Source organism: Rhamphochromis sp. 'chilingali', assembly GCF_963969265.1.
Source record: "Rhamphochromis sp. 'chilingali' genome assembly, chromosome: 19".
Classification (NCBI taxonomy): domain Eukaryota; kingdom Metazoa; phylum Chordata; class Actinopteri; order Cichliformes; family Cichlidae; genus Rhamphochromis; species Rhamphochromis sp. 'chilingali'.
In genome coordinates this window covers 29,460,728-29,483,685 of record NC_137946.1, presented here as the reverse complement: position 1 = coordinate 29,483,685, position 22,958 = coordinate 29,460,728, and the positions used below count along the sequence as shown (strand labels likewise).

Below are 22,958 nucleotides of genomic sequence, written 5' to 3'. Positions count from 1 at the left end.
GAAAAAAATGCTTTCAGAAATATAAATGATTGTTTATTGGCCCTAAATGTATTCTGCAGCAGGACGACGAGCCCAAACACACAGCCAAAGTCATTAAGAACTATCTTCAGCATAACAAAAGAAGAAGAAGTGCTGGAAGTGATGGTACGGCCCCTACAGAGCCCTGATCTCATCGAGTGTGTCTGGGATTACATGAAGAGACAGAAGGATGTGAGGAAGCCGGCATGCACAGAAGATCTGTGGTTAGATGTTTGGAATAACCCGCCAGCTTAGTTCTTTCAAAAACTGTGTGCAAGTCTACCTAGAAGAACTGATGCTGTTTTGAAGGCAAAGGGTAGATTTCTCTTTTGTTCGTTCACTGCATTTTGTTGATTGATGAAAATAAATGATTAACTCTTCTATTTTTGAAATCATTCTTTGTTTACAGCGTTTTTCCCTCACCTGCCTGAAACCTTTGCACAGTGCTGTGAATGTAACTTCAGTCTTTTCTTCTTTATATTAGCCCAACTGTTGCTCAGTAACTACTAGCTCACCTTCACTATCTGCCCAAAACACTCATATTTAGATTTCTATTTTTGTATTTGTATTTTTAGAGCAGTGCTATAAGAAACACCAAACAATGCTAGTGGTGTTTTTTTTTTCTTCTTCAAAGAAATGCTTTAATCAACCCATGCTGTATCATCTTTAGTAAAGTCTTATTTTCTTGGATTCCTTTATTGTAACGTTTTACTGACATTGAAAGAGTCTGGACAGTTTGGGCTCTGTGCTTGTTTGCTTTAGGGAACTGAAACCTTTTGACCCAAAATGGCTAATGATGTCAGACTTAAGAAGAGGTTTAGAAAACATGGGTTGCCAGTGAGCAGCATCCGAGTTCGTTTATGTGTAAACCAGTGCACTGGTTAAAAGCACAGTGCAAAAAAAGTAAGCTCTTTTGCCTGATTAACAACTTTTACTGCTATGAATGCTGCATCGCTTGCTCTCGCTCTATCCCTGCAAAGAAGAGGAGCAAGCTCAAATTCTGGTTTCGCTTTAGGCAGCAACATTATCTCTCCATGCAGATGGAAGGCATCTGTAAAAAAATACCTTTGAAGATTCAACTTGCTACCGGATGCTGTGTAAAAGATATGTGGCTTTTTATGTGGCTTAATCACAGAGCAAGGTAGTGTTGAGGTCACAAACGGGCCAAGGTCGAGGCACAAGTAGGTGTAGTCGCTGTGGTGATGGTGGGAAATCTTAAAAAACTTGATAAAAAACTGCTTACTTCACTGAGCAATGTAAGCCTCCTAATATTGCTCATTTCTCTTCGCTTGCACTAAATTGCCTTTGCAAAATTGAAGACAGCGTTTTGATTTTTGCCCTCGCTTGCGCCCTAAAAATGCCATCGTGTGCATCAGCATCCTGTAATGTGGATAAAATCACAAGTTTTTCATTTTGTTCCTCTGAGTGACCGAACATCAGATTCACCTCTTGATAAGTGGCCTTTAATAAAGTTCCTCAGTTATTGCCAGTCACTGCAGTAAGATTAAAACCATATTTTCCAGCAGCCTGAAATGAAACATTAAATTGTCACTAATTCCTTCGTGCGTAAATGAAAAACAAGTTTACAGCTCCTTCGTTTATGTTGCGCTTTACACCATCTTCTTTAATAGCACAAATCTGCTCAGTGGACCACAGACAGCTGTTGATATTATATTTTTTTATAGCTGGATTAAAAAGCTGTAATACCATCTAGTGCTGTCAAGAAATTGTGTTAAATCATAAGAAATAGGCAATTAAAAACCAAATTAGTGGCGACTGAGATGTTTACTGCAAAACTAGTAAGTAGGCCTGCACATCAAATGTTGAAAGTTACAGCAAAGAAAAAGACTGAAGAAAAAAAACAAGTAAAAACTATGGACCATTATCTGTTTTTAGTATTGCTGGTCTCATATGTGCAGCAGATATAGATTTGGCCCTCTAAGAGCTGCTGTGGCTATGTAAAGGCTCTCTCATCTTAAAATAATAAGAAATTTAATCTACATTCACCTCACGATAGAAACTCAGTTCTCATACGTTGCTATGATGACACAAGGAGCTCTGGGTGTGAAAGCACCTGCTTCACACAAACTTCACACTGTGTTACAGGTCAGTTGGTGGCTGCACACTCTGTCTTGCACTACACTGCACGCTGAGCTTGTTCTCTGCACTTTGAAACGCCAGCGTCCCCCCTGTGAACAGCCTCCAGTAGTTTTGCCTTTTAACTCTCTGGAATTACAAATCTCCTTCCTTTCATGAGACCTCGTAGAGAGAGCCTTACAGTATGGTCGCAGTTCTCAAACTGTGTCACGGCACAGCCCTGTCTTTTTAAAATAAAGTGAATTCTTGATTACAGAGGCAAACGGTCCATGTCTCAGATCACATTTGTTTAAAGAGACTACCAGTGAGAATACACGAAACAGTAGACTGACAGGCAGCAGGAGCCTGGAATGTCTTCTAGTGGTCAACCATCACCTTAAAAACAACGTCCAACAAGCGATTTGCTCCTTGTGTGGACACAGCTTTAGAAAGAGACGCTTTATAACAGTTGTCAGATATGTAATAGAGGCTGCGATGATGCTTAACATGTTTTCTGGAGCTGAATCATCCCATTAAACTACTCAGATTTTTGCTTGGAATGAACACAGACAATAAAATGTAGTCACTTAGTTTTTATTCTAATCTAAGCTAACAGAGGAATTGTAGTCTATCAATTTTTGCACCCAACCTTCCCAAATGTCATCTGCAGCGGGTAGGAGACCTTCAATTCACCAGATAGGACTTTTTCTCAGATGGCATCTGTCTAACTGTATGATGAGGTTTGCGTCTCAGGAAAAACAAGCACGCTGTGGAGACGGGAAAACTCATTCACAGACCTTGTACCACGTTTCATGTCTGCTAGATCGAGTTTTTAGCTGTTTCTGCTGAACTAAGAACAGAAAAATCAATTCAAATCCGCTTATTTACAAATCACTAAATTACAATAGCAGTTGTCTCAAGGCTCTTCACAATTTATAAGTAAGTTAAAGGCCCTACAATAATACAGAGAAAACCCCAACGATCAAACCCCTCATGACCAAGCAGTTGGCGGCAGTGGGAAGACAAAACTCCTTTTTAACAGGAAGAAATGTCCAGAACAACAGGCTCAGGGAGGGACAGCCATCTGCCGTGATGGCTCAGTATTAAATAGGACCCAGAACGTCAGTATTGAGTCTGTGAGCCTGTTTTGAAATGGCATGAGGTCTAAAAGCGGCGCCATGATGACAAGGACTGATGTTCTGGGAGTGATTGTGCTTTCATCTGACTTGCAAAGTCATCACCCGAGTTCTTCCTGTTTGTATCTCTTGTTTACATCCCTGGTGACTTCAACTCATCTTACAAATCTTTGTGTATTCACATTTTTTCTTTTCTTAGACGTCTTCAAAAACCACGCAGACGTACGCAGGAAAAAGTGCTGAAACGTGTTGACTGCATATCATTTTCTGCACAACAGAAACTGATTTAGGAAGAAAGAAAGCATGCACCTCATGCTCTTGAGATTATCCTTTAGGTAAAATGTACACGCTTGACTCATTCAGCCTTGATTTTCCTGAAAAATACTAAAAAACCAAAACAAAGCAAAACAAAACCTTGAGTGTATCTTTCCTCTGTGTGCTACACTTTAGAGCTGAAATGTTTCAGTTGTTGCAATCAGTAAAAAAAGGATTTCCAGCACTAACTTCTACTCATTATCTCTCAGACTGATGTGATTGGCATTTTATAAGTCATATGTGCAATTTCTAGTGAAGTCTGACAAGCCTATGTAATGATGCCACAGACTTTCTATGCAATACTTTGTGTTTGGTGATCTGCCAGATTAGAGCTGTGCCTCCCTCAGGCCCATGCAAGAGTCTGTTTCACTGTACACATCTTTGTTTTGTTCTCAAGCATCTCAGAATGTGTGCAACAGATTTCCGTTGGCGATCTTCCTGAAGCTGCGTACGAACAGCTCTGTCCTCCCACAGGAGGATGAACCTGCTGAGACAGTTAGTTTCAGCACTAGTCCAACACTGATCCCCTGGTGACTCTGGTTCTGTTTTAATTGTCTGTAGAAATTCCTGCAGTGAACTTACGTGTCTGTTCATTCCCCCTCTGCAGCAGGTCTCTGAAGAGGTCTGTGCAGTACAGTATGTAAGGAGAAACTTACACACAGTAAGACACATTTGAGGGAAATTGTTGGCTGTTTTTCCACCAAAATAGTCAAACCTGCAGTAAAATATCAACTTTCGAGGGCTACAGCATTATTAACCAACCTTTTTTATGGATGATGTCTGACTCTTAAAGGATAGTTTAGGTTTAAAGTCCAGAATGACTGAGACTTGTTAACTAAAACCCAAAGTAACCATTAAAGTACACGTGCATATCACACCATTCATTCTTCAACATAACCTGAGCTCTCGTCGACAAGCCTTCATGTCATTTCTTTAAGTAGTCTTCAGGAATCGTTCTCCAGGCTTCTTGAATGACATTCAAAGCTCCTTTTTGGATGTTGGCTGCCTTTTGCTCTGTTCTTTGTAAAAATGATCCTATACTGCATCAATCATTTTAAGGTCTGGGCTCTGTGAGGCCGGTTCATGACTGATAGTATTTCATTTTGTGTTTTTCTATCCAGGTATGCTTTTACTGAATTGGCAGTGTGTTTGGATCACTGTCATGCTGAAATGTGAAGCTGCTGCCAATCAGACACTTTCCAGATCGTATTGTATGGTAGATCAAAACCTTTCGACATTTGACAAGATCCTCAACACTACTGGTTGAAGTGCAACCCCAAACCATGTCACAGCCTCTTCTGTATTTTAAAGATGGCTGAGGAGACTCACTACAAATTTCAAATTTGGATCCATGACTCCATCAGACCTGCTGGCACTGATTTTCACTACAGTTCTTATGTAATTTGGCATACCTCAGTTTTTCTCCCCATTTCCTTTCCTTACTACTACTATTTTTACTATTTTCCTTACTTATTAATGAGACTTGTATTGGGTCTTTGCTGGATTTTCCCTATTTTTTTAAGGATATGACTTGTTCCTGTCATGTAAATAGTTGTTTTTCTTTTGGTCTCCCACTTCTTGTCCATGTCACGGTCTGCAGAATGAGCACACTGAGTGCTGATGTGGAGAAGCCAAATGCAGATCCTCCTAGGCAAGATAATCTTAACAAAAAGCAGGCTGTTTATTAGGCTGATGCTTGAAAAACAGAAAGAACTGGAAACTTCAGATTACAAGAACTAAACTGGGAAAGATACAAGGAGGCATAAGGATCTGGGAACACTATGGAAAAAATAAGTTGACTTATCAACGAAGGACAAAAGGAAACTGAATCAATATAAGCAATAATTGATTACACAGCGGTGGAGAGTAGACTTTATCAAAGTAGATGTCTTTCTGAAAGCGCTGTAACTAAGTTTAAGAATATAATCCACCCACTGTTATCATCTTCAATGCCCTGTACCAACATAGAGCAGAGCAGCTATCTGAACGCTACCCCAACAGAGGTCGATTATCTTGTTAATAATTTCACCTCCTCACTACGTACGACTCTGGATACTGTAGCTCCTGTGAAAACTAAGGTCTCTAATCAGAAGTACCTGACTCCGTGGTATAATTCTCAAACACGTACCCTAAAGCAGATGACTCGTAAGCTGGAGAGGAAATGGCGTGTCACAAATTTAGAGGATCATCATTTAGCCTGGAGAAATAGTTTGCTGCTTTATAAGAAAGTCCTCCGCAAAGCCAGAACATCTTACTATTCGTCACTGATTGAAGAAAATAAGAACAACCCCAGGTTTCTCTTCAGCAATGTAGCCAGGCTGACAAAAAGTCAGAGCTCTTTTGAGCCAACAATCCCTTTAACGTTAACAAGTAATGACTTCATGAACTTCTTCACAAATAAAATTTTTATCATTAGAGAAAAAATTACCAGTAATCATCCCACAGATGTAATATTATCTACAGCTACTCTTAGTACCATTGATGTTAAGTTAGACTCTTTTTCTCCAATTGATCTTTCTGAGTTAACTTCAATAATTACTTCCTCCAAACCATCAATGTGTCTTTTAGACCCCATTCCTACAAAACTGCTCAAAGAAGTCCTGTCATTAATTAATTCTTTGATCTTAAATATGATCAACCTATCTCTAATAATCGGCTATGTACCACAGGCCTTCAAGCTGGCTGTAGTTAAACCTTTACTCAAAAAGCCATCTCTAGACCCAGCAGTCTTAGCTAATTATAGGCCAATCTCCAACCTTCCTTTCATATCAAAAATCCTTGAAAGAGTAGTTGTCAAACAGCTAACAGATCATCTGCAGAGGAATGGTTTATTTGAAGAGTTTCAGTCAGGTTTCAGAGCTCAGCACAGCACAGAAACAGCTTTAGTGAAGGTTACAAATGATCTTCTTATGGCCTCTGACAGTGGACTCATCTCTGTGCTTGTCCTGCTAGACCTCAGTGCAGCATTCGATACTGTTGACCATAATATCCTATTAGAGCGATTAGAACATGCTGTAGGTATTACAGGTACTGCGCTGCAGTGGTTTGTATCATATCTATCTAATAGACTCCAATTTGTGCATGTAAATGGAGAGTCCTCTTCACACACTGAGGTTAATTATGGAGTTCCACAGGGTTCAGTGCTAGGACCAATTCTGTTTACATTATACATGCTTCCCTTAGGCATTATCATTAGAAGACATAGCATACATTTTCACTGCTATGCAGATGACACCCAGCTCTATCTGTCCATGAAGCCAGATAACACACACCAATTAGTTAAACTGCAGGAATGTCTTAAAGACATAAAGACCTGGATGGCCGCTAACTTTCTGCTTCTTAATTCAGATAAAACTGAGGTTATTGTACTCGGCCCTGAAAAGCCTAGAAATATGGTATCTAACCAGATTTTTACTCTGGATGGCATTACCTTGGCCTCCAGTAACGCTGTGAGGAACCTTGGAGTCATTTTTGACCAGGACATGTCCTTCAATGCACATATTAAACAAATATGTAAGACTGCTTTCTTCCATTTGCGCAACATCTCTAAAATTAGAAATATCCTGTCTCAGAGTGACGCTGAAAAACTAGTTCATGCATTTATTACTTCCAGGCTGGACGACTGTAATTCATTATTATCAGGATGTCCAAAAAACTCACTGAAAAGCCTTCAGCTAATCCAAAATGCTGCAGCAAGAGTACTGACAGGGACTAGAAAGAGAGAGCATATTTCTCCTGTTTTGGCTTCCCTTCATTGGCTTCCTGTTAAATCCAGAATTGAATTCAAAATCCTGCTCCTCACATACAAGGTCTTAAATAATCAGGCCCCATCTTATCTTAATGACCTTGTAGTACCATATCACCCTATTAGAGCACTTCGCTCTCGCTCTGCAGGCCTACTTGTTGTTCCTAGAGTATTTAAAAGTAGAATGGGAGGCAGAGCCTTCAGTTTTCAGGCCCCTCTTCTGTGGAACCAGCTTCCAATTTGGATTCAGGAGACAGACACTATCTCTACTTTCAAGATTAGGCTTAAAACTTTCCTTTTTGCCAGGGGATTCCCATGATGCATTGAGTTTTTCCTTTCCAGTCACCTTTCTCGCTCACTATGTATTAACAGACCTCTCTGCATTGAATCATATCTGTTATTAACCTCTGTCTCTCTTCCACAGCATGTCTTTTATCCTGTCTTCCTTCTCTCACCCCAACCGGTCGCAGCAGATGGCCCCGCCCCTCCCTGAGCCTGGTTCTGCCGGAGGTTTCTTCCTGTTAAAAGGGAGTTTTTCCTTCCCACTGTTGCCAAAGTGCTTGCTCATAGGGGGTCATATGATTGTTGGGTTTTTCTCTGTATCTATGAAGCGCCTTGAGGCGACTTATGTTGTGATTTGGCGCTATATAAATAAAATTGAATTGAATTGAATTGAATTGAATAGAAGGGTGATAAGGGGAATGCAGCTGGGAAACACAACAGGAATGAATTAGACACAACGAGATGGAGCAAACAAAACCGAACGTAAAACGCAAGACAAGGGACTATCAAAATAAAACAGGAAGCAGGATCACTGTGAGGCTAAGGCACGTGGGCCAGACACAGACAAAAGGTAAACAAACATGAAGACATGACAGCTGTAACATGGAAGCTAATAAAAGACAAAATACAGAGATGAGAGTAAGAGAACAGGAGGGGGACGCTAAAGGAAACTAATAAACCTGAGGACATTTAAACAAAACTAGAGATAATACATAATACACAGGGAAAACAATATGGAATGAGAATAACTCATAAGCACAGGGAATCCAAAGTATATACACAGACTCTAGGAACATAAATCATTTCTCAAAACTCAAAACGATGAATAAATAACAAATTTCAAAAGACTACAAGACAGTGTGGCTCGATGGGAGCATAAACTAAATAAATACATTTAAAACATTTACAGAAATGAGGTGTGGCTCAAGACTTTTGCACAGCACTGTATCTGTTAATTTCTAGTGTGCATATTGAGAGTTACTTGCTTCCACACTGAAGTGGCAGAGATGGTTTGAATAGTAGGATTCTCCTTCTGGTCTGTTTCATATTCATCAGGCTGGGTGAGTATTGACAAAACTAAATCACACTGACAAGGAGCAAAGTAAATCTACACAACAAAATGTGCCTCCTGCCTCTTCCCTGACTTTGTGCCTAATGAGAGTCCACACATTGACTCAGGCCACTCAGCTCTATAGGAAATTAATGGACCTGGTGATGACATCATTTTAATTTGGGCCCTTGGCCTCACTCGGTCACGTCAGTGTAGTTTAGGTGACTATAGGGTCTAATTGATTTTGACAAAAGCGCAGACTGGAATGGCGGCGGCGGTGAATTAAATACAAGCCCGTTTGCAGTTTTCACACGCCCATGTGTGATCACATTTCTGCATTAGCACTAAAGTAGTTAAAAGGACAGATGTAATTTTCCAAGGCAGCAATGAGCGAACACATGATGACATTTCCAATGAATACAAGCAGGTTTGTCCTGCTGAGACGGAACAATTCGCAGAAGAGTTTAGCTCTCGTGTCACTAAAATTGAACTTATAAAACTTTATGCACCTAAAAGCCCGTAGTCACTGCATTAATAACAAAGGTGCATTTGCACTGTGGCTGTGGCTCACATAATGTTTCTGATTAACAGTGATTAACAGCTAAAATATTAAATGAATTGAGCAGTATTTTTAAAGTTAATAAATAAATAAAAACTAGTGATGCATGCTAGCATGTTCACTAATTATTTAATCTGAGTAAGTATTTCCCCAGAACAGAGTGCAGGTGATGCTAAAACAGGAATTTTGAACTAATGATAATGGTGATGATGTGGAGAGTAAAGGGTCCTCAAAAGAGAATCTCTCCATTAAATTTCACAGAGATCCACCCAGAATGTGGCATTTCACTCAAAAACAAATTTCAACCTTTTGGTGGCACTGAAGGATTTTTGAGCATATTGGAGATTCGTACCAGATGTGATGGCAAACCATCCAACAGTTTTTAATATTTGAGACAGAACGGAAAAGAAAAGAAAAGCATTTGTATACAGCAGGGTTTTTAGATCTCACCCTGGGTCAACACACCTGAATCCAATGATTATTCATTACCAGGCCTCTGGAGAACTTCATTACATGCCGAGGAGGTAATTTGGCCATTTAAATCAGCTGTGTTGGATCAAGGACATATGTAAAACCTGCAGGACTTCCGACACCCCTGATGTACATAATAGATCTTTTAACCCTGTAGTGCAGGGGTTTCAAACTCCAGTCCACCAGGGCCATTGTCCTGAAACTTTTCCATGTGTCCCTGTCGCAACACACCTGAATACAATTAGTAGGTCATTAGCAGGAGTATAGAACTTCACTACATGCTGAAGTGGCAACCCCTAATCCTACTCAAGAAAATATAAGTAAATTTAAGTGTTTGGAAAAAAGTACTCTTAAAAGTACTTTTATTGCACCATGTTCATTCACTCATCAGCTGCTCTAACATGAATCAAATGGCTGAATTGCCACCTCAGCGTAAACTCAAGTTCTATAGTTTTGCTAATGACCTACTAATTGTATTCAGGTGTGTTGCAACAGGGACACATGGAAAGGTTGCAGGACACTGGGCTTCATGGACTGGAGTTTGAGACCCCTGCTGTAGTGCCACGATCCCCCCATGTCCTCTCAGATTCTTTCAGTTCTCCTCTACCTGTTTTATCTCTGTTCTGACAATCATGTGCGTGTGTGCGTGTTTGAGAGGGTGTAACTATTAACTCTGCTTACCCCTCCCAGAAGTGGGCATGACTGCCCCAGTATTCACCTGAGTCCTATTTAACAGGGGTATATAACCCCGCTTCTTCATCGTCATTCATCGCAGGATTGTTAAGTGGCTCAGTGTGTGTGGCGTGAAGTAATTCCGGCCTTTTTGTTTGCTACCTTGTGTTCTTGTGAATGCCAAAACCTTTTGGACCTGCTCTCCTCTGTTCTGGTGTGCATGCCTGCCTGCCTGCGCTGCTTCTGGAGACACCTGCCTGACCCACTGTCGCTCACATAGACATATTTACCTGCATCCCTCCCAGAAAAAACATCAGCGGGAAAACAATTCCACCTGTGAAAGTGACTCAAACCAACCTGAGAAAACATTTGACCCTTACTTATCACACCACCGTGTGGTAACTGATCTTGAACCTACAAAAAGAAAGAGTTTGAAAATCAGCTTTCTGAAAAGCTGTGAATTGTTACAAGTTGTGAATTAAAAAGTCCCAAAGACTTATCATAAACCATTGTCAGTGATGGCCCTCAACCTAACCTAACCCTGTTCCATTAGAATATGTAAATGCTTTTTCTTTTAATTGCTCTTCCAAGTCTTTGAAATCAAAGAAAAAAACATTATTATTCATATACTCTATAAGACCAACTTGCCATGACTCACAGTTTCAAAGGATGGTTTATCTTAAACAATGCATTAATCAGCCCTGTAGTATATCTTCTATCTGAATCTGTTTTAGAGCTTAATCCTCCTTGTAAGCCAGCTTTCGTCTGATTGGCTTCCTGTCACAAACCAGAGATGACCATATTAGGGATATCTGCTTTCTTTGACATCATACAGAGGCAAGAGTAAAAAACCTGTCTGAAATGGTGCATTCACAGAAGTCTGAAGTCTGAGCTTTTTCTTGACAGATTTGTTGACAGCCTTACAACTCATTGAAACGATGCTTAATTTCTCCTGAAAACGAATGAGCAGTTGTCTCATGTAGACCTGAATGCCTTTATTATGTGACAGAGCAAATGTGACAGGTGTAAAATAGTATGGAAATGAAGATTTGTTGGCATCCCCAAAGAGACTATGAATCTTTACCATCATGTTTCAAGCTAAATGTTTAACCTCACAGGTGCCTTCAAACTTTTCATGAGCCATGCGGCCTGTTTAAAAGGGATAAACAAATGCTACTGTGTAGCATCACTGTGCACCACACCAAACATGGACCAGTGAAGGCAAAGGGCAGAGCTGTCTGGGGAGCTCAGGAAGAAGATTATAGGCATCAGTGTTAAAGGTCAAGGCTATAGGACCATTTTCAAGGAGCTTCATGTTCCTATGGCCACAGTTGTTGTTATTATTAAAAAGTATAACGCTCATTGAACTGTAGTCAGCCTCACAGGACATGGATGTAAGAGGAAATCCCAGGTTCATCACAAGGATAGTTCAGATGGTAGAAAAAGATCCAAAGAAACCAAGCTGAGCTCCAAAGTCAAGGTACGTCACTCTCTGTGCACAATGTATTATGATATAATATATATATTTTAATGATGATCTTCATGGAAGAAGATGCAGGAAGAACACAAAAAAAGCCAAGCTGGAAATCGCCAGAACGCGTGTTGACAAGCCCCAATGTTTTTGGCAGAATGTCGAGACAAAACTGGAGCTTTTTAGTCCACCCACATCCGCTCACTTTTTACAGAAGGAAAAATGAAGCTTTAAAAGAAAACCTTGAACCTGTGCAGGGCACAAGTCTCAAGACTACCCAAGCATCCTGGAGTGAAACATATTGCAGAGTGTCAGAAAGCTCAGCCTGTGTAAGAGGTCACGGGCTCAAAAACACAAAAATACAAGAATGGCTGAGGCAAAAAACTGACTATTCTTAAACGGCTCTCCATGAGCTCAGAGCTTAAGCCAACCTAAAGATCTACGGGAAAATCTGAAGATTGCTGTGTTGAGACGCCACCCTGAGACAGCTTGAGCAGCTCGCTGAGGAAAAGTGGGCCAAACTACATGTTGGCAAATGCAGACGTCTCATTGTGAATTACAGAGATCACTTATTGGCAATGATATTAAATTAAGAGTACCATCTTTTTTGTCCATTCTAATTCTATAAAACACTCAAGTGAATCAGTAACCAAAAGCAAAGGCTGATTTGTGTTAAATGGATTAAACAATAAGGAATGTCATTAAACTTGAATCTGTTTACATTTTTTTCAGAGATCGTCATTGCGTGTCATGTTTGAATGATTGTGTTTGGATTTGTGGGTCCAAAATGAAAAATTTGGGCTTTTTAGCTTTTCTAGACTCCATGCAAAAATTCACATGTCAGTGAGATCATAACACTTAACACGCAAAGCATTCATTTATATCTGATTTTAAGTTTTAGAAAAAGTACACAGACACACACGCTTTAGGACAGCAGCCCGTTTGGCACAGTCAGACTGTGAAACACAGAAACTGTTGTTGACAGTGGAAACAAAAAGCTGCGTCAAACAGCTGCTTGAGCTTAAAGCATGTTGTGAAAATGACAGTGTATTAGCCAGCACACTAGCATCAATGCCGCACAGCTGTGCCCAGTAATACAAAGTAGTATTTAGGACAACAAGCTGTGATATTAATCCATTATGCTGCGTCAAATCTGATGTACAAACCTGCGAACACTGACTGTTCACAGATGGAAACGTGTTAGCTACACTCAGGAGGATTTGTTAGCACTTTAGATGAAATTCATCTATTAGAGAAGTATCATTAAGAAGGAACAATAGAGAGACGGAGGCTTTGATTTTGATGGTGTTTCTTTTACTACAAAATCACTTCAGTTTTCTGGTTTAATAGCAGAAGTTATTCAATCCTCGGGGGAATGCACTTATCACAAATTTCTGCAAATTGTAAGAGTTTGAAGGAGGGGAGAAAAACTTTGACAATTAGTCTTTTTTTTATAAAAAAAAATCTCAACGGGTGCAGTGACAGATTGCAGAGTCAAAGACGCTATTAACAGTCACGTCATACCTGCACCGAGCCTGCAGAAACCTTTTTCTTCTTCTGCTTTCCTGCTGGTGCGGTGGGGAAACACAGTCTGCTCTCTCACCTGGCTGCCTCCTGCTACGCTGTGGCTCAGGTGTTCTAACTGGAAAATTACAAGTGACTTGATTTGTGTAAGTGGCTGTGATAAATTAGCTGTGTTAAGCTTTTGGGCACAGTGGTACTTGTTAGCCTCTTCCAGCAAACAGCTATTAAAAAAAAAAAAAAAAAAGACACACTGCTCTGCATTTTACCGAATTACAAACAAGCAGCAGGAAAGAAATTAAATATGATTGGTTTGTCCACTGATTTAAATTTTTCCTTGCTTGCTAGATCATTAATTACCCCACCACATAAACAGTGTCTGAAGACCTCATTAAATACAGCGCTTTATTAGGAAACCGCAAACTGAACCTATGTATTACTACAATTATCCAATCAGCCAATAATTTAGCAGCTGTGCACAAAAATCCTGCAGATACAAATCGAGAGCTTTGTAATGTTCACATCAAACATCGGAGAAAATGTGATCTCTGCGGCTTTGACTGCGACATGATTGTTGGTGCCAGGCAGGCTTCTCTGAGTCTTCCTGAAACTGCTGATCTCCTGGGGTTCAGTTTAATCTGAACGGTGCTAAAAACAAAATAAAACAGCCAGTGAGCGGTTCCTCTGCAGAAGGAAACATCTTGTTGATGAGCGAGATCAGAGGAGAGTAGCTAAGCTGGTATGATCTGAAAGAAAGACTACAGCACCTCTGATAACAACAGTGTGAGCCAAATAAATCACCAAAGAACCAATCAGCTCCTTCATGAACAACAACATTAGAGCAACATTAGCCTCTGCAAATACTCCAAGTGTCCGCACCTAATTCAAATCTGAAAATAAAAACAAAAATACTCCTCGTAATTTTGCACTATTGCCCCAAAATAAAACATAAAAAGCTCTTTTTCCACCATATACTTCTACTACACATGTGCACAGTTTGACAACATCACAGCTACAATAGCTGCTCACACCAGAGTGTTAACACTATCAGCGTCTCATCAGAGCACTTAATGAATGCCATGCTACGCATATGGTGTGCATATGGTCGGCCAAGAAAGATGAAACAATCCAACAGTAGCCTCTGACTGGAACGATAACAATTAAATATGCCTGCCTCCACGCGGTTGAAACATTTTGCGAACTGCTACTGTGAGCATGCGCCAGTGCAGGATTGGCTAACGAGTCCCACAGTTTGGCTCGTGATTGCTTCTTTTTGGGCTGGACGACAACCAGCAACATCTTTAATGCTTCAGAATTCAGCAGCAGATTTCTTTTCAGGATTTGTCGAGCACTGTTTCCGTAAGAGCGGAAGGGAAGGTTTAAAAGACTGTAGCGAGACCTGCCATGATGTATGGTTTGGAGATGGTGTCATCAATTAAAAGAAAAGGGCAGCAGGCAGAGCTGGAGGTGGTATTGTTGAAGATTTTCACTGGGAGTGACTGGGATGGTTAGAAATGACTATGCCAGAGAGGTTGAGAAGCTGAGGTTGAGAAGTTTGGAGACAAGGTTAGAGAGGAAAGGCTGAGATGGTTTAGTGGATATATTGGATAAAGGATGTTGAATATGGAGCTGCCGGCCAGGTGGAAATAAAAAGACCTCAGAGAAGATTCATGGATGTAGTGAAGGAGGACATGCAGAGGGTTGGTGTGACGGAAGATAGGGTGGGAAGAAGGTAAATGATCTGGTGCGGTAACCTGTAATGTACAATGCTACTGGTGTTACCTGAAGAGAGGGAGTATGTGATTGGCTCTGTCTCTTTGTCTCTGCAGTGTAGCCTTCACAGTTTTCAAGATATCATTTCCAAATTTTGTGTGATGGTCGATATCAATAACAGCTCAGGCTGATTTAATTCTGGTGAAAATCAGGTCAATGGATCTCTTATGGACCGTCTTCAAACTACAATAATATTCTAGGCCTCGGAGGACATGAGTACTTGGGTTGGCTAAGCATTTGACCTTGACCTCCATTGTTGATCTTGAAAAAAAAATGTCAAGAAACCATATTGAGTAATATATCATATGAAAGGGCCTGGAGAGAACTGCACAACACATATTTTATTTTCTCCAATATGACGCCCTATGACCATAGCCCTTGCCCTTCGGGGGAAGTTGCACTCTGAATGGGCTTGTTCTATACGTGTGATTGTCATTAGATTCATGGAAAAAAGAGCATCAGATTTCTAAATAATTGGCCCTAATTAACTTTCTGATGAAAGCGCTGTACTGAAACATGGAACCATACTGTGATGCAAACCAATAAACAAGTCAAATATGAACAGTTTGTGCTGGCTCACTTGGACTTTGCTGATGTGTTGTACATTCCTTGGAGTGCGTTATTTGAGATGCACAACATGCTCTGCCTTTGCGGCTTATGGGCACTAACAGAAGACCACATTGTGTTGCAGTCCTGTCAGCCAAGAGCAACAATCAGAGGCACAGACTCACCAGATCGGGTTGGTGAATGGGAAAAATCATAGCCTGGTCTGGTGAATCTGATTTTTGACTCCTATTTTTTGTATCGGCTGAGGCATGCAGATGGTAGGTCAGAATTCAGTGTCAACAGCATGAAACCCAACAGGACATGATGTCTGGGATAGATTTTTTTTGGCACATTTGGGTCCCTTTTCCTGATCAGCATGAATCCTGATCAATCGTGGCTTGAATACCACAGTCTATCTAAGTATCGTTGCTGGCCATGTGCATCTCTTCATGGCCACATTTTACCCTCTCCTAATGGCTTCTTACAGCATGATAATGCAGCATGTCACAAAGCATAAGCCAGCGCAATCTGGTTTCATATGCATGACAGTGAGTTCAGCGTACTTTAGTGGCCTCCCCAGTCACCCAATCTAAATCCAGTCGAAATCCTTTGGGATGTGGTAGAACGAAAGATTGGCAGCATGAATGTGCAGCTGACAAATCTGCAGAAATTATTTAATGCATTCATGTCAGGATGGAGCAGAAACTCAAAGGGTTTGCTACAACGTCTTGTGAAGTCAATGCCATGAAAATCTGAGGCTATTTTAAAAGCAAAGTTGGACCCTAGAAAAAAAGTGCTTCACTGAGCTCTTTGTGCCCAGCATCAAACACAAAGCCAGCACAATAAAAACATCTTCCAAAAGCTTGAACATTACCAGCATCACATGTTACTAGTTTCAGGGCCTAACGCTGTGTGCGCTCAGTTTCCTGGCTTTGTTCTTCCTCCCAAACAAACAGCAATCTAATATTTACAAAAAAAGACAAAGAGGAGGCGAAAGACTTGCATTCATTTTGTTTGTTTTATTTATATATATATATATATATATATATATATATATATATATATATATATATATATATATATATATATATATATATATATATTTTTTTTTTTTTTTAACTTAGAACATGTAGATATTAAAGTGGAGCAGTACAGAGATTAAAGCACACAAAAAAAGAGTGATGGAACAAAAGGTCCCAAAAAGGGGAAATGGCACATGTGTTGATGATGACCTAACCACTTGTAACATTTCCAAACAAATCAGTCAAATACTATATAATATTGTTGTAAATAGCATATAACTGGAAATAGAGCTTTCCTGTCTCTTTTATAGGAGGGTATCATGTGAGCAAATAGGAAATGTGAGTCTTGGCTTATTGTCTTGTGTAGCGACATGTCATAAAATTGGCAGTAAAACCAATAATCTGTTTTAAAATCTACTGAGAGTAGTCTTCCTCCCTCACACACTTTAAATAATCTCCCTGTCGTGTGTGAGTCAAGCTGCTGCGGGACACTTACGTGTCTCAGAACGTAACATTATGTATGATTATCCTTGTGGCGTAACCTCTAAATTTTTTTTTTTTTTTTTACATTTTTATCCAACTAAATTGTTTTCCCTCTTGCATGCAAGAGGTGATGTGCTCTCTGAGTAGATTACATTCAGGTGAACAAAGTGCACAGCTCTCATATCAGAGAGAGAAAGAGACCAGGGTTCACTACTGCAGCCCTGCATGTGTGACGGTGGTGAACTTTAAGCAGCAAAAGTAGGTTGGCTAAAGAAGGGAAACAAAGTGTTATAGTTTTCCATTTAAAATCACACCTTGTTTTATTTTAGAATGACTCTTAAAGTGTTATTGTGCACTTTTAAAGTTTGAAGGTCTCTCAGATCGGCGGAGCAATCGCTCCTTGTTGTTCCCATGTTGAGGCTCGTATTAGGCCGAAGCAAGAGCTGAGGTTTTATAATCAGGTTTAGTCATTTTTTAAAATTTTTAATTGACTTTTCATTTCTTTTTGCCTGTTTAATTTCTGTTTTTCCACATTTTATTATTTTTATGTAGTATGTCTTTAATTTGTTAACACATTTAATGTATTTTTTATTTTATTTTATTGCTGTCTTTAAACTTACTTTTAAAGTGCTCTATAAATAAAGGGGATTGGATTGTTTAGCAACTGGCTAATGCCTAAATTGAAACTATCAAACCACATGCATTCGATCTGAAGTAGCACAGATATTGCATAACCAATAAAAATAGCCTCCATAATTTAATTGAGTACAAGTACAGCATGAAACAGATGATGGTCAGCCTGAGACTTTACAGTGTGGAATTGCAGACGTGGTTTGTGTCTTTTTTTAATCTTTCTTATTGTCTTTGTTAGTAAGACGCCTGTAAAACCGATAAAGATTGAGATTTGTGCGGCACTTAAATGAACTATTTTGACAGCCACTCGGGGCGATGCAGCAGTTACAGCCTTTCTATGTGGACATCTTCCTGTGCTTGTGTGAGTTTCCTCCAGTTACTCTGGCTTCCTCCCACATTCCAAAGACAAACATGCTCGGTTAACTGCTGGCTTTAAATTGGCTGTAGGTGCTGATGGGAGAGCGTGTAGTTGTCTGAGCCTTAAGAAAATGGATGGACGATGGGAGAACTGCTCCTATTATCCACTCTGATGGAAAATACAGCAAAAACAAAAGTCCAACAAGTGATTCCCTGATTATCTTCAAGTTTTTTTTTAACACTTTGCATAACCATCCAAATGGCCAGACTGCAGCCTTTAGCAGACTGGTTCTGACCAATTTGTTTGACACCTCCTGCCTAGACATAAGTTTTAAAGTGTTTTAGCCTCTGTTAGAGGAGATTCTGTTATATTATCTCAGATTTTGGAGTAAAGACAATCGGTCAGTATTAATGTGTTTGCAGCTTGCCATGCATGCAAATGAACAACCTCATGAAGTTGAACAAATTCAGTCTGTTTTCTGCAAAAGTGTGATTCAATTGCGTAGTGGCAGAATTTCTACTTGATGCAACAGAACCTTCCACTGCAAACCACGCACTGTGACAAGGGTCATAGGTGGGAATCCCACTTAAAGATACTGTGTGTACCTGATAAATTAAACTGTGAATGAGTTCATTGTTATTGGGTGCACCTGTGTGTCTGGTGTCAGCGTTTTAGCTGTGAGAAGGCTCCAAAAATATGACATTAAAATCAAATAAAAGGTCACGCAGTCCTTAGCACAGAAATCTACCGTGACGTAAACCTGCAGGGGGTGAAGCAGAATCCACGCAGAAACAAAAGCACAAAGTGAGGCCATGACTAGGCAGGAGTGAGGACGGCTCTTTCTTCGGGAGGATACTTTCCACTTCGGATGAAGAGGAGGAGTGTGGAGACACTCACGTGATTAATTTTCGTCTGCGATACTAGATTTGAACAAAGTCAAGTTCACTATGTCTAACGTGGCCCATACCGGAAGTGTTCGGTGTGGCGTTTTAAGATAAAAGCCAAGCGACTAACTGAACGCTGAGACTAAACTAAAGCCCACGGGTCGACCTGGAAAACACGCGTGTATCAAAAGCCCCAAAATACGCGTTTCCATTTAATTCCGTTTGAAACTGGGTTTAATTGTGACCCATTTAGCTGCTCTTAGGTCAGGTGAGGAGTGGCACCGGTTTCATTTCGGTATGAACTCTTTCGTTCAGCGTCATTAAAAAAGGGGTGTGACGTTTTTAAGGGTTAAATGATGTCATCACTGTATTGTCAAAGCTGGTCATATTCGGTGCATTTTTTTTATCAAGCCACTGGAAATGAGTAATAAGACTCAATTTAGCAGATCGCTTAAAATAACAATTAAACGTAGGCTAATTTATTTTATTTTGAAAGGAACTTCCGGACACGTCTTCTACCCCACAGTGAGCTTGATGACCGGGAGCTGCGACTCTGGACATTTTAAGGTGAGCACGTTTAGTTTGGAGCGGACTTAAAATCCCAGAGCGGGGCTGCTGAGGGCAGGACAGCGGGCACAGCAGCTGCTTCTGCGGGAGGAACACCTGAGAAAGGTGCGCTCAAGCCGGGTGACAAATTACACACCAAACTGGAGACTTCTTCGGACTTGGCTCTGTTTCAGACTCCCGGTAAGCGGCACCGACGATGCTCCGCTCAGGCTCTCGGTCTTAACATCACAAAGTAACTCGATTTTTAAAAAGTGTCAGCTTTCTGGATATTTGTGCCCTTGTTTGTTGTTGTTTTTTAATCAGCGGACGCGTGATGATTCCCGTCGCATCGCGCTGCGGTAGGTGAACTACTGGAAACGTGAGGGAGCTGGAGCGGGAGGGGAGGGTGGAAAGCGGGTCTTTGCGGCCAACTCGGACCTTTTCGGCTTGATTAGAGCTGTAATTTCACCTTCCACGGCTCAGAATACATTCCCACCTTTTTCTCTCGGCTGTGGACGCTGAATAAAAGCAGAAGAAGTCGGTGTCAGCTGAGCCAGAACGGTGCGGATCCGTCGGATGCCTCTTTTGTTGTTTTCCTCCCCTCTCTACACTGTTTCCATGATTTGCGCAAGGAATTTCATGTTTGAATTTTTAATTGGAGAATGACTAACCTCACAGGGACACTCTGCTGCTCTTTCCCTGCCGTTTGTTGCTCAGACAAGTCTGATCCTTTTTGGAGAACGCGTGCAGCATCCCCGTGGTTCCAGCCAGGGCGCGCGTAACCTCTCCACTGATGTCCATTGATTTATAATATTTTTTTGTGGGGGGCCATTTATCGAGTGTCGCGCAAGGACTCGTGTCCGTTTATGGAACACTGTTTTTTCCCTCCCTGCTGCCCGGGTTGGATCAGGATAGTTGGAACTTTTTGCTCTCTGATGTGGGGGAAACGCTCTGCGTTGCCTGGAGAAGACGCGGTTTTGCCGTGCCCTAGGTTCGCTGCTCGCAAAGACTCTGAGAAGACTGGCCAGTAACATTTCTGCTTCTGAAGACCTCCAATTTACATCGGACTCCCTGCCGCTCAGACACTCGTGCAGTTGCATTTCTGTCTATTGCGCATTATCCAACTTAAGACCCTCGAAGAACTGCAACAGCGTCGTGTGGAGGCTAACACCTGCAGAGAGGTTTATTTACCCTCAATCGGCTACTGCAACAGCTGGGATTTAACATCCTCCTGCAGGGATTTCTACCATGTCAGGTGTACGGGATTTCAGACGGACTCTCTTCATCTGTGTGGCGGCGCTTTCATGTGGTGAGTACCCCTTCTACCTCCTTCCCCCTCCCCTCCCCTCCTGCCCCCCATTCAAAACACACACCCGCCAACAGGGTTCCAGGATCATATTCACGTTGCATAGAAAGCAATGGCCCTACATTTCTGAAACATGCACGGCAGAGGCAGTTGGTCTTGTTTATTATTATTATTATTATTATTATTATTATTATTATTATTATTATTATTATTAATTTTTTTTTTTTTTTTTTTTTTAATGACTGACCCTACACACACACACACACACACACACACACACACACACACACACACACACACACACACCACTAAACACAAACAATCATACTCCTGTTACACATTTCTGAAGAAATTCAACAGTGGCTTCACTCCTGGTCTGTTTTCCCCTCTTAGGTAACTCTTTTTTTTTTCCCCAGAGGAGAATGGCAGGCACACCATCAAACCAGATACTTTAATTGGAATAAAAAAGCACTGCGGATGTAATTAACTCTCATGATCATCACAGTCACAAAAGCATGAAAAAAGCCACACTTCAAATGCTATAGAGAGCTGAGAAAAAGGCTAAAATACCCACTCCACATCAGGTTAGAGTTGCTTATGCTCGAGGACTCGCAACATATTTGAGAACTGATTTCATCTGCTGCTTGTGAACGAAGTCACGGTGTGTTACACAGCAGATACACATACAGTGTGTTCTACATGTGCTGATGAAATCTAAATCAAGCATCCTCAAAGATGATTTCCTGACATGTCCCAGTGATCTAGTTGGACTCCAAAACACTAATCCTCCTTTAATATCCAACTCTTTATTTATTTTTTTACTGATGTAGCAGCAGCAGGGGTGCAGGACTGTTTCCAGCAGTAAGCAAAGTGTGACATTGCAATGCGTGGATTAAGTGTGTTGCTGGGAGGCAACCCCAGGACGAGCAACTTGCAGCGCAGTTTCTGTTTATTCATTTGCAGGCACATTTAAAAGGTGCTTATATTTAGACCCAGATTAGGACTCTTCTGTGCTTCACCCCAGTAAGCCGAATGGAGACGGAGTGCAGTTTTCCTTCCATGTTCAGTGTGTAACCACCTCTTGCTTCCTTTCAGACATCTTGCACAGTATCTCCCCTCTCCTACTCATTTTCACCAAGTCTTGCCTCAGTTTCATTACCACACAAAAGAAACGCCTACGTGTGCACTAAAGCATATACTCTCCTTGATGGCTTCACCAAGGCTGTAAAGCCAGCGTGCTGTATGCTGCAATAGCGTGCCTACACAAATCCCACTAACGCCTGTGGTTAGCGTTGCTTAGTGCAGGGGTGGGGAGGGTGCTCACCTTCCTGAACAATAAAGGCACTGCTGTTGAAAGCAAGTGCAGGGACAGATTTGGCGCGTGGACGGCTGCCCCCTAAGGATGGTTTCAGAGTCTCTTGGCCTCGGAGACGTCAAGTCGCTCTCACACTTGTACACGGAAGCCTTCCTCCTGCGCTCATCCCGGCACTTTAAACCTCTCCCTCCTTGTCACTCTCATGCTAAATAAACAATTTTGTAAGAATACCTCAAGAGAAATGCAATAGACCTGCTGGATGAAGAGCTAAGCAGGCAAATCCCCAGGTGTGAAAAAGCAATATCATGGACTTTAAGACCGCTCTGGGGAAAATCCAGTGCTGTAATGAATCTATTATTTCTCATTCTTCTCACCTTGAATTTGTATTTTCATATATATTGGCTGGCACACAATGTTGTAAACACGCTAAAGATTATTTTCCCCCTTTGCAGTTGATGCACTAGGATACTTTTTCCTTCTTTCGTTTTGAGATGCCGTTGTAATTGTTCAGTTGTTTTCCTTCACCGTACCCCCTCCTCAGGAAGGTCAGAGGTCATGTGCTGAGCAGCATTCCCAGAGCTGATAGGGATTAAGGTTTTTCAAGGACACTTGAGCTAGGCATGTTCACTGATAAGAGCTGTTCAAAAAAAGTTTTCTGGCTACTTCTTGTGAAATGGTATGCTCCGGTGAAATAATAGGGCATCAGAATTGAGGTCTAATCTAGGGCAGGGTGGTGTTTGAAGTGCTTTTGTAGGCATTGTTTCTCCAAGATTGA

At 41.0% G+C, this 22,958-nt stretch overlaps 1 protein-coding gene across 1 annotated transcript in view; it reads left to right on the top strand.

Moving 5' to 3' along the window:
• The first annotated feature begins 19,577 nt into the window (after nt 1-19,577).
• Nucleotides 19,578-22,958, top strand: part of tmem132e (transmembrane protein 132E) — a 448,364-nt gene continuing 444,983 nt past the window's right edge. The window contains exon 1 of the mRNA XM_080867161.1: nt 19,578-20,871. Within this exon, the coding sequence (XP_080723287.1) occupies nt 20,811-20,871 (61 nt within the window). The 5' untranslated portion in view covers nt 19,578-20,810. The remainder of the gene's footprint in view (nt 20,872-22,958) is intronic.